Source organism: Sminthopsis crassicaudata, chromosome 4 (assembly GCF_048593235.1).
Source record: "Sminthopsis crassicaudata isolate SCR6 chromosome 4, ASM4859323v1, whole genome shotgun sequence".
NCBI classification, from domain to species: Eukaryota; Metazoa; Chordata; class Mammalia; order Dasyuromorphia; family Dasyuridae; genus Sminthopsis; species Sminthopsis crassicaudata.
Window position 1 is genome coordinate 440,617,564 of NC_133620.1, and position 12,564 is coordinate 440,630,127.

At 40.9% G+C, this 12,564-nt stretch overlaps 2 protein-coding genes across 4 annotated transcripts in view; one reads left to right on the forward strand and one right to left on the reverse strand.

The window, feature by feature from the left end:
• The window catches only part of GPR89A (G protein-coupled receptor 89A), a 38,547-nt gene extending 37,382 nt beyond the window's left edge, over nucleotides 1-1,165 (forward strand). For all 3 annotated transcript variants that reach the window (XM_074263279.1, XM_074263281.1, XM_074263280.1), the window contains 2 exons: nucleotides 315-380; nucleotides 524-1,165. In XM_074263279.1, the coding sequence (XP_074119380.1) occupies nucleotides 315-380; nucleotides 524-730 (273 nt within the window). In that variant the 3' untranslated portion in view covers nucleotides 731-1,165. The remainder of the gene's footprint in view (nucleotides 1-314; nucleotides 381-523) is intronic.
• Nucleotides 1,166-1,783: 618 nt separating this feature from the next.
• Nucleotides 1,784-12,564, reverse strand: part of PDZK1 (PDZ domain containing 1) — a 35,649-nt gene continuing 24,868 nt past the window's right edge. Inside the window, exons 6-10 of the mRNA XM_074263277.1 lie at nucleotides 11,998-12,193; nucleotides 9,924-10,120; nucleotides 3,868-4,086; nucleotides 3,012-3,302; nucleotides 1,784-2,270 (exon numbers count right to left, since the gene is read on the reverse strand). Coding sequence (XP_074119378.1) covers nucleotides 2,220-2,270; nucleotides 3,012-3,302; nucleotides 3,868-4,086; nucleotides 9,924-10,120; nucleotides 11,998-12,193 — 954 coding nt within the window. The 3' untranslated portion in view covers nucleotides 1,784-2,219. The remainder of the gene's footprint in view (nucleotides 2,271-3,011; nucleotides 3,303-3,867; nucleotides 4,087-9,923; nucleotides 10,121-11,997; nucleotides 12,194-12,564) is intronic.

The window sequence follows — 12,564 nt, forward strand, 5'->3', positions numbered from 1 at the left end:
GCCATGTAGATAAGATGCTCAACTGTTAATTTGATCATTGACCACTCCTTTTTTTCAAGAGTTTCCCTGATAATGAGTTTACACTCCAGCCTCTGGATTCTCCCCTAGGGGTCTGTGCTCTTTGGGGCCCTCAGCTCTGCTTCACACTATTCACTGTCACTTGTGGGCTCCTTTGCTGTTCTTTGACAGCAGAGACAGGCTGAGAGTCTCCTATAAAGAGCCCTTTCACCTCCAGGGGCCACATCTTGATTATCCAAGAATCTCCTTTTCGCCATAGTCATTTCTCATTTCTCTCTCTCCTTTTTTTTGGACAGTTCTTTTATGCCATTTCCAGCAGCAAGTCTTCCAATGTTATTGTCCTGCTCTTAGCACAGATTATGGTAAGTGGGTGGAGTGTTTTCATTTGGAAATAGTGAAAGCTGCCAATGATGTTAACCCTCCCTTGGGGCTCTCTGCTGTATCACTTGCAACTAGCTTCCCATCAAGGTGCTTCCTGGTCTGACTTGTGTTGTTTGATCTACAGGGCATGTATTTTGTCTCTTCAGTGCTTCTTATCCGAATGAGTATGCCCCTTGAGTACCGCACCATAATCACCGAAGTCCTTGGAGAGTTGCAGTTTAACTTCTACCACCGCTGGTTTGACGTGATCTTCCTGGTCAGTGCTCTGTCCAGCATCCTCTTCCTTTACCTAGCGCACAAGCAAGCTCCTGAGAAACACATGACACCATGAACAGAGAAGACTTGAGCTGGTCTCAAACTGCTGAGAGCCCAAGAGGCAAAGTCTGAATGTCGGAGACGAGGGGGATTGAGGGGGTTGGGGTTTTAGATAACAAGAATGCTGTGGTGATTTACACCACCTCCAGCATTTCTGCACCTCTTCCCATAAGGAAACAGTGGTCATCTGTGTTATCAAGATTAGGAGACAGGACAAGCAGAGCCAATCTTCGGGCCACAGAACATTTTTTTGTGTGTAATGTGGTGCCCACACTGAAAAAAATCAAAGGGAGTGGAGAGCAAAGGAAAAGACATACTGGAAAACCAAGGCAGAAGGGAATGCATTATCGCTATTCTTGGATGATTTTTTTGTTTGTATGTTTAAATTCCAATTTCATCAAGAACAAGAAAAGGAAAGTGGAAGTCATTAAAATCATAAAGTTTTTGTGTACACTGGTTTCAAGTTTCTCCTTACATCCTACTTGGGAACATTTTGTCCAGGTAAGACCACAGGTCATGGGAACACAATTTGTGCTCACTGGAGTTGGAACCCCAGATTGAAATAGGGAACATAAACCCCCTACATAGAAAATATATTCAACAAGGGCACATGCTGTGAGTTTGGAATTTCCTTTTCCTTGACCTAACAGTTCTGTGTTGATGTATCAGTATATCTTCTGTGTTAATCCCTAAGGGTCAGCTGAAAGAAATCCCACTAGAGAAATGGCCTCTTTAAAGTCTTTCTTTTAGCTATAACATCATTTGGATATAGGGAATTCATTTAGCTTTAAATGTAGAGTGAACAATGAGAGATTAGAGGAGAGAGATTGGGATGAGGCTGTCAGAAGTCCTAGGACAAGGAAAGGGCACGAAAGCAAAGGGACACGTGGTTTGGGTCCAGCTCTGCCACTAGGTCCCATCTAGCTTAAAAAGGTGATGAAGCTATGGTTTCCTGTGAGAGTCGTGCCTTAGCTTTCTAGCAAAACCTTAGAGGCTCAAGAGGTTTAGCTCACATCCAAAACAAAGGAATTCTATCAAAGCAGCTGAAAAGGAAAACACCACACATGAGTCTCATACAAGGATTGCTGATGTTTATTCTTCATTGCACTCACAGATGCATAGCACACTATTCCTAAGAAAGGTTGATCGGGTTAGATTTCACAAATCTAATGAGTCTCCTGTACTAATTGAAAATCACCTTTGATGCTCTAGAGGCCGAAGCCTGTGCTCAGTCTTATTGCTACTCCTCTCACTTACAATCACTTGAGAGAAGGAGATTGTGGGAATGAAAATGCCTTGTGCGTTCTGGCTTGCTAAGTTAAGCACAAATGAATTGGCTGTCTAAAGCCGTCCCTAAGATGGGCAGTAGGAAAAGACAAGAGGCTTCTGTCTGGCGCAGGTTCACAAGGAGTCCTTTCTCACCACGGGTAAGAGCTTGTTCTTTTAAAGAGGATTATTCCCGCCAAATTCTAGGACGTCCTAGTCAAAGCCAAGGCCTGGTGTCATCATAACTCAGTGTCTTCAGAGCTGGAAGAATGAGAGCCCGTGCTGTTGGCCTGTGCAGAAGGAAAGGACAAAAAAAATTTGTTTTCAAATGATGCATTTCGTAAACCCTGTGATCATCTTCAAAAACATCCCAATGAGCATAAACTAATCCAGAAGTTTCAATTCCAAAAGAAGCAAGAACCCTGAGCTCTGATCTTAGTTTTGCATCTGACTTCCTGTTTAACTTCAGGCCTGCCTTTTCAGAGACAAGAGGCCTGACTATTAAATCTGATATAATAGTACAGTTGTCTTCCCCTAAGAATATTATGGCTAAATGTTTGAAGAAAATTAGTGCTTTCTTCTTAAGAGGCCCAGAATACAAAGCCAACGCATGCTTTTGTATTATGAACGTGAAATTTTGCTAAAGAAGTAATCTGGAGTCTGTGTGGTCTTCTGGAAGGAATGTAAAACATGGGACAAGGATTCAGAAGATCCATAGTGGGAGACAGGAAGAGGTCTTCCACCTCTCTGCTTTATGGTTTCCTCATTTAAATGCTAGGTAATTTTCCAGCTCTAAAATTCTGATTCAATAACTTTTTTTAGAGGGAAAAAAAAAATCACATAGGTGTATGACTTTGGACAATCAAGGTTTCTCCTTGGATTTGCATTTCCCATTTGCAAAATGAGGGAAATGGTAGCCCTTCCTACTCTAATATTCTGATTCTATAATGAGATTCATTTTCTTGATGGGAACTGTAGGTTGGGAGTTAACTCAAAATCCCTATGGATTTCAAAAATGCAAGATCACTTACTCGTTCTTTTGTCATGGGCGAGTCTTTCTCTGGTGTAGCTGGTGACTCCTCTGTAGAATTAGTAGAGTCCTCCAATGGATCGGCCATGGAGGAAAGAATGGGTATTTTCTTAGCCTGAAAGTAATTGTAGGCCTCCTTTGCACAGACCAATAGAACGACACTCTTTCCACTGATCTGGATTTTCTCCACTACACCCTCATAAGGTTCATCCATCACATTCACCCCATTCACTTCAATGATGTAGTCGTCATCTTCTAGACCAGCTAGGGCAGCAGGGCTGCTCTTCTGCACCTGTGAACAGAAGCTCCAAGTGATTTCTACATCTGTAGTACAAGATACATTACACTTGCCTCCTTACTTAGGACAAATGTTGAGGATGGGAAGTTGACATTCTGTTTTTAGCTGCTGTTAATTCACATTTTTCTTAGCTTTCCATATTCTACCCACCAGAGTCATGCCTCACACCAATAGTATAAGAAATGTTGCACACACTACTGTATGTAACCTTTGGTGTGGAATCATGGGATTCCCAGACCCTTCTCTTCCAAGAGAGTCAAATATAATGTTGCATTCTCCCATTGGACATCTTGCATAATAGGACAGAGAGGCAACCCCTCAAGTAAAACGGCAACAGAAAACGGAACAGAAAATGGCAAGCAGATCAAGCCCCATCCCAGTTCTTAGTGTGCCTCCTTAAGTCGAGAAAGGGCCATGTTAACCACTTATAAAGATGACCTGGATTTATTTGGCAAGAATGAGAATTCACTTTCTATGAAGAAAACTCATGTCCTTGGTACCACACTGACACTTTCTCTGCCACGTAGTGCACTAGTGTATTTGACCTAGGTAGTCTTACCTCTTTGATGAAGGAACCAGGCTGATCCCGAACAGCATTTAAGTGGAAACCATAGCCTTGTGGGCCCTTGACCAGCCGGCAGAGCTTGGGCTTGTAAGTCACTTTCTCAGGGGAAGCTGGGCTGGTGGCCGTGGGAGAAGGAACAGCAGGAACCTCTTTGACCGTACCATTAGGCAACACTTGATTTTGAAGGTAGTAGAGAAATGGAGAAAACTGAGCCTTTGAAAAGAAAAATTCACATTTGACTTATTGGAAAGCTTGTGAAAGGAATGTGTGTGGCTCAATAGCTAAAACAGTATGTTCATTCCACTCACTTGGGTTCCCCAAACTCAGGATTATGGGCTGAAAACTTCACTGTTCACAACCAGAAAAATTAAGCGGGAACTAGGTGGTAAAATATGTATAAATGTGTGTGTGCGTGAGAGAGAGAGAGGTGGACATAATTTACACATCTGGACAGAAGTGAAAAAAGAAAAATCTATTAGAGGAATGGATTGACCACTATACTAATGGCTCAAGTTTTTTTCCCCTGTTTAGTTTTTTGTGTCTCCTAGTTTGCAGTACTCTTATTTTTGAGATGATGATAAACAAGTCACTCACAAATCCTTTGTGCCTCAATTAGTGTCATCTCCAAAATGAGCAGAATATGAGTCTTCTAAATCCTTAGAGGACTTCGGAGAATTAGGGAGCTAATACCTACCAAAGTTCTTGTTTCTGAAAGAAAGCAAAACACTGAGAAGAGACACCACTTCTCTATCACTGAGTCATTTTGGAAGGCTCAGGTCTGCCAGAAGAGAGTCCATCCATCCACAACAAGTTTTAAGAATAGTCTAGGCTCGGAGGCAACATGCAAACAGCTAAGCACAAACGAGATATAATAAGATCAGTTAGAATCAAAAGAGGAAAAGGCCTGGCACTAAGGGAAATCAGAAAAGGATTGCAGAAGGAGAGATTCCAGATCCTAAAGCTATCCCTAGAGGTATTCCTTTAAGGTTGTCCTCAACCCATTTATCAGCATTACTTGCATATGATTGCCTAATCAGTTATGAGTAATGAATTGTCATCTGCACCTTCACTATCTTAAAAGATGCCTTGATGAAACCCTAATACAGATTTACTTTGCTGTTCCCTGCTATCCTCTGGTAGCCCCACCCAAAAAAAAAGACTAGTTTGACTTATTTTCAGTGAATACACAAACTCCTCGCTAATCAATCCTTCCTCCTCTTGGTGTTCACCAAGTCTCACTTAACAACATCTTCTAAAATTTTGCAGAGAATCAAGCTCATCAATCCATTTCTGAAAGAATGGGCATTGGGTGTAGAACTGCATGGACCTCAAAGGTCTCAGCTGAACCTGCTCATTTTACAGATGAGAGGACTGAGGCTTAGGGAGATTAAAAAGCTGCTCGAGATACTATTTCCTTTTTTTTAAATCAGTACATTTGCTCATCTTCTTTCTTTCTTTCTTTTTTTTTTTTGAGGCTGGGGTTAAGTGACTTGCCCAGGGTCACACAGCTAGGAAGTGTTAAGTGTCTGAGACCAGATTTGAACTCGGGTCCTCCCGAATTCAAGGCTGGTGCTCTATCCACTGCGCCACCTAGCTGCCCCACATTTGCTCATCTTCGAGATCCTCCCCACAAAGACTTTCAATATTGGTTCCTTGCTCACATCCACAAGGCTGGGTTTTCCCCAGTACTCTGAATTGTAATTCATCTAGTCCTAAAACCTGGACTCATTTAAACAGTTTGCATGCTATCTCTTCATCTATTTTGAACTCAAGTTTTCTCCCAGTGATCTCTCCTTTTCATTTTGAAGATTCCTCCTTGATGGAGGACACTTACTTATAATTAGATATTCTGTCTGCTTTCTCCAATTAACATTAAATCATAGCCCAGTAAAGACGAACAGCCCATATTAGCCAATGAAAGAGAAAGGAGGTAAGAAAGCTGGGAGTCTTGGGCATCCTCCAGCAAGATCTCACAGTAAACAATTAATCACTGTTGCCGTTACTATTCACCACCGGGGGCGGCAGTTATCTGATAATTCTTAATTACAGCCAACAGAACCAGGTAGCAGCAGATAATTTCAGAGCCTCCTTTTAACAAAGCCCCGGTTGCTGCAGCCACATGAAGGGAGCAGGCAGTTTCCAAAGAAAAATAATGGCAAGGAGTTATTAGGAGAAACCATAAATAGGATGATCAGAATTCCAATAGGCACAAAGAGTAAAGAAACTGTGATTTGCAAGCTTAGCACGTACTGTGCCAGACTCCTCTCTGCTAGAAGATTGAAGAATCGCTACTCTGGCTTATTAAGAAGGAAATGTTTGCAATGCTCAGTCCAGTGCCCTTCGTCCTCATTTGACTTTTCTTCTCTTTTCCGTAGTGTGGGATGCCTCTTCCTCCTAGAAATTCTGTTTCCCAGATTTCCATGACATACTTCCTTTGGCTTCTCTCCTCCCTATCTGACTCTGCCCCCCCCCCCAAGGTCCTGTTCTGGGCCCTCTTCTCACTCTCTCTCACAGCTATAATGAGTTCAAATGCCATGTTCATGCCATTGATTCATATAGAGGTCAAGCCTTTATATTGTCATGAATCTATGATCTCATCAGTTCAGGAGTTTCCATCAGTGATATGGATTACAAGCCATTCTTTTTCATATTCTTCCAAAAGTTCATCATAGAAAGTCCGTTCAACATGCTAGAATCCTCCTTTGCTTTTTTCCCAACATCATGAAGTTGCTATGGCCAGCCCATTTTCTCTTCCTGTGATGCAATTCCTTGTTTTTGTCCTTTTTATTCTCCTTTGGAGCTCCTTTGGTTATTTATTGCAGCCTACTCATACCCACCATATATTTTTCACTGCCATTATGTAATACTTGTGAAGTCAGTGTTATGGCTCACCTCACTGTTATGTAGCACTGTAGTATTGGAAGGAAAATCTTTGCTTTAAGAGTGTGGGGCTATTTAAAATGGCTTTTGCCAGTTTCCTTCAAATAATCCCACCCATTCTTATCCTTTCCAGTTACGCACAGTCCATCTCTACTATCTGACTCAAATACACACACGTGCATAAACTCTTTTAAGTGTTCGTCCAAATGCGTGTTGAAGTCTGGGCAATAGACAATCTTCCTTTACTTTGTCTTTCCCATATAGATGAACAGGCCAGACTCCTTTGAGTGATCACAGATCTCCCAGGAGGTTCTGCACCATCTTGGGACTTAATAAGATCAGCATAATGTGAACCAAACAGGAGCATCTGTAAACATCCCTATCAGCTTACTCTCTCCTTCACCTATGCTCTGTGCTACATCTTCCTTGTCACAGTGGTGAATATCTTTGGTGAATACATGTCTCACCTGGTGGTTATTATCAGACAGTCATCTTCCAAGTAATAGCTTCCAAGTAATTCTGAATGATCTCATTGGATGAATGGGAGTCACTTGGCTGCAAAGGCACCCCTGTGGCAGCATTTTATTCTACTGAATAAAATGCCTTTTTTTTTTAATGCATAATGGGATCTTGTATTTTCCATATCTTTCAGTTAATTGTGAGATAGAAACAAAATCCTTATAACAATTATACATAATTAAGCCAAAAAAAAAAAATACTTCCATGTCCATGTCCAAGGAATATGCCCCATTCTATACCTTGAATCTATTACCTCTGAGCAATTATTATTGTTGGCCCTCTGGAAACATGGCTGGTCATTAAAAGATAGGCTTTTTTTTCCCCAAGAAATACATGTTTTTGCAATCCTTTATTCCTGGAGAAGAGTGCATCATAATAATAACCACCATTTATAGCACTTGACATATGTTACCTTACTTTATCTTCACAACTATCTTGTGAGATGTGATTTTTGTCCCCACTTTACAGAAAGCAGTTAAGTGATCTGCCCAGAATCATGGAGCTAGCGCATGTCTCAGGAAAGATTTTAACTTAAGGTCTTCCTGATTCCAACACACTCCCCACTGGACAACCTAGCTGTCCAACAGTTATTGTCATATCCCTAAAAGTCAAATCTAATTATCTGGCATCCTTTCTCTTGTAAAGCTTCTGCCCTCAATTGATCACAGTGATGAAAGTACCCCCCACACCCTTAAGCCCTTTCATTTCTGACATTTTCTGGGTTCCTTTCTGACCTATTCAGTCTCACATGTTTGTTTGTTACAAATGAAACAAAACATAACACATTAATCACCATTAGCAAGTCTCAGGACCCTAGAAAGTCAGCACACCACTGGCCCTCTGGGGAACCCCTTAACAAGAAATTGGCCCCCAAAGAAGATGTATGAAAAGCCACACTCCCCAACCCACTACTTCTTTGCAAAGGCGGAGATGACTATGAGTGTAAAAGACTATATATAATATCTGATTTTTTATTATGTTGATTAGTTTTGCTAAGCTGTTTTTCCCATTTTTTAGGTTTTTTGTTTTTTGTTTTTTTTTTAAACAAGTGACTACTTCCTGAGAGGGAAGAATAATGTAGGAGAAGTAAAGACAAAAGTTATCAATAAAAGCTTACTTTTAAAATAACTAAAATAATTTAAAAGAACTTCATGTCACCTCCATTTTAAAATGAGGTATCAGAATAAGAGAAGTGGAAATTTGCAGTTTTATATATGGGACAGCTAGATGGTACAGTAGATAGAGAACCAGGCCTGGAGTCAGAAAGAATTATCTTCCTAAATTCAAATCTGATCTTTGACATTGACTAGCTGTGTGACCCTACGCAAGTCACTTGTGAATCTCAGTTTCCCCATTTGCAAAAAAATGACCTGGAGATGGAAATGGCAAACTACTCCAGTATTGTTGCCAAGAAAACTCCAAATGAATTCACAAAGAGCTCAATGTTGAATGCAATAACAAGAATAACCACAAGGATCATTTGCCTAAGTATATTATTTTACAGATGAAAAATCAGAGTCCCAGATAAGCTAAGTGCCTTATTTCAGCAATAAGCTTCTAAAGCCATGACCAATAACAACAAAATTAAACCTAAACCATCAGTGGGCCTTTGGGTCTTTTTTCTCCCCAAGATCTTCAAAATCACTAGAAATAATACCGTGTAGTAGTCTTCTAACATCATCATTCACCTGTGAACCTATAAGAGTGAGTAGGTTCATATAAAAGTGAGCAACAATCAGTGGATCTGATGGGGACCTCTGCCATTTCTAATTCACTTGTTCTGAGAAGAAAGAATAATTCCTCATCTGTCCTAAGTAGCAAGGATCCACTGGGCTAAACACCCACCAGAGACCTCCTTCTCAAACTAAAGAACGGCTCCAGTGCTCCATCACCTTTGGTAGAATGCTTCAAAGAGCCCACCCTCAGGAAAAAGAACTTGGTGTCTGTCATTTAGTCCTACGCCACTGGATTTCTCTCCTTTTCCTCTATCCTTTTCTTCCATTAGTCTTGGCATTGGTTTTGTTCCCTTTTGCTCCCTGAGACATTTTTTCTTCCCAGTTTCCTTCTTGGCTGATTTCTTTCATCCTTCCTAGGAACCTTGCTCTTTAAAAGACAAAAGGTCTTCAGGCCCTTGTAGCCTCCATGATGTTTTGCACATATAATTGATGACCACTTGGGGCAGGAAGACAAATGTAGCATCTACCTAGCATTTCACTAGCACAATTTCCTTTAAGAACCATACTTTTTATCTCTTCAAGTTGAATATAGTTTATGGTTCATTCTGGAATCTGTGCAAATTGTTTAACTATAGTAACAAACCTATTTTATTAACCTACATTAATCAAGAATCCCAAAAAATATACAGGGCTTATCTGTCAGTCAACGAGTATTTCTTAAGCACCTACTATGTGCCACTGTTCAAAGAACTGGAGGAAACAAAAGAAAGACAAAAATAATCTCTGTTCTCAATGTGTCCACTCACAGTGCAATGGGGGAGGCATATAAAAACAACTATATACAAATACAATATGAGGTACTCACCAGAGGGAAGGCATGCAGTCATTCAGGGGAATTGAGAAAAGTTTCTAAAGGGATGAGATGAAAACTATGAAGCAAGTATCGTTCCTGGACCATTCTCTTCTGTAACTTACCAGTTTATAAATGGCATCAGTCTCCTTGTCCACCACCAGGAGGGAGGTCTGATCTCCACCCTTTTTAATCTTCTCCACGATGCTGTCATGATCCAGATTTTCCACTGACTCTCCATTGACAGCAACAAGCAGGTCGTTATTCTTCAAACCGGCTGCTTCTGCTGGGCTTCCAGAGTCTATATCTTTGATGATCTGACCTATTCCCCATAAACCAAATGATCAGAAAGGTTCTTCTCTTTCTGGGGAAATGCTCTAACAATGGAGATGATGAGAGTATGGAGAAGGATGAAAGGGCTCTCTTCATTATTTCTTAAACCGTCACAGTTTGAGATTTTCAGTGATAAAATCTATTCCCTCCTTCCATCTACTCATTCCAAATTAGGGACGCATAGAAGTGTAATTCCCTCAGGAAATGCCCATCCTTCCTGTGGTTACTGGGGGAACTCTGCAGAATGGGAAAGTACATGTAACCTTTATCTCTGCTCAGAATTCTCACAATGAGACAGTAAGCTTAGCCTTTAATAAGGAAAAATACTGTGGAGGTAAAAGAAAGTGTTGAGGTGGAAAATTTCCATTACACCCTATTACTTTGTATGCTTTAAATCTCTAAACTGGAGAAGGCGGTCATTCCATCCTCATTTTATAAGTGGTTAAGCTGAAACATGGAAAAGCTTGGTGATGGACCCCGGTCACAGAGCAAAGAATGATCGTGCTCCCTTACCTCCCACTCAATTCTTTATTTTATTCCCAATATCCTTCAATTCTTCCCACTTCCAACCAAAAAGTCACCTTCTGGAATGCCTGTTCCATCAACAACAAACTTCTCCTTTACCCTAAATCTTTTCCTCTTCCATGTCTTCAGTCTTCTATCACTGAAACCTTCCTCCCCCAGAGAGCATGGTCTCCTTGACCCCCCATTCAAGTACTGATCTCATCTTCACTCATTCCCCTTGGTTCACTGGTCAAGGCAGGGGAGCTGCAATACTCACCACGGTTACTTCAGTTTCTCCCCCTACTTTCATTACTTTGTAACCTCTCTTCCTTAGAAATTTACTCAGTTCATATCTACTATTCAATCAAGATCTTGGTACTTCTCGTCTACAGACCTCCAGGTCATTCCTTCTCCTCCCTCATGTAGGATCAGTGTCTAATTCACAATTTTTCTTTCCTCTCCAACTCCTGCCATTATATTAGGGGCTTCAGAATAATACATACTGAATTTCCCTCAAGCTTCCTTATCACTCAGTTCCCTAACCTACTCAATTTCCCTGATCTAACTCTGCTACACAAAAAGATGGTCATAAATTAGAGGTGGGACTGCAATCTCCATCTTCCTGATTCCAAATCCAGCATTCTAGTCACTATCCTATATCCTTCTCTCTCATAAACACATAGAAGGTACCTAATAAATGCTTAATGAATTAGCTTAAATTGATATTATTGGCCTCATACTAGGGGACTTCAATATACACTTTGACTCCTCTTGAAACACCTTAACCATTTAGCTCCTCAACCTACTCACTTCCCACAATCCACTTGTCTACCCTACCTGAGCCACACGTGAAGATGGTCGTACCATTGTTCTTGTCATCACTAACAAATGCACCACATCTTCATATCCAAAAATTCTAAAATCCTCTTATCTGGCCATCATTTATTGGCTTTCTATTTATTTTTCTGTCTTCCTGTACCAAACTGAAGAGTACTTCACCTATTCCATGACCTCTAATCCCTTAATTCCTCAATTTTCTCTCAAACCACCTTCCCTGCACTTGCCACTCTCTCCTTTTCGCTATCTTGACCCTATGGTGAACATTCAGATCTATATTATCCTATTTTCTTGAGCCCATATCCCCTCTTATTTTGTCAATCAAGCCCCTCTAACCCTCAGCCTTGGATAACTCCCAACATCCACTGTGATAGTGATCCCTAGTACTGGACCCTACCCTGATCTAAGGATTATTCAAGCTGTCCTCAGAGAGTGTCCCCATACTGCTTGACACAACCCTGGGACCAGAACTTGACAGAGAAAAATCAGACGGATGAGCATAAGAATCTTGGACACTTTTCTTACCTTTCAGCCCTGGGCTTACTCTCAGATAAAACCCATAGCCATCTTTTCCTTTGGTCATGTCCACAATCCGGGGCTTGTGAGGAAGCAGCGCCAGATTGGCTGTGTCTCTTTTTACTTTAATTTTATGATCATTGTAGTACTTGTCCATGTCCTTGTCTATCAGCAAAAACATAATTTGGCTTCCAGCCTTCTTCACCTGTAGAAGCAAATGAGAGTTATGTCCCCCCACTCTCTAAATGTATAGACACAGTTTACATAGACAGTCCTAGGACTATCTTCCAAGTTAGGGAATGAGTAAATCCCTGATTCCAGCCTTCCTGATTTAGATGCTGGTGTTATTAGGGATAGAAACTGAAATCAGAGACTTCAAATCCTAATTCAAATCCTGAATTCAATTTGCATTCAACTCCGAATTGGCTGTGTGTTCCCAAAGCAATTTTAGGCCACCTCAGTCTGGATCTTATGTGATAATATTTGTGAAGGGCCTGGCATAAAGTAGGAACTTAGTGAGTGCTTATCTCTTCCCCTTGCTCCTCCCATCTATGAAGTCAGTCGACAAATATTTAT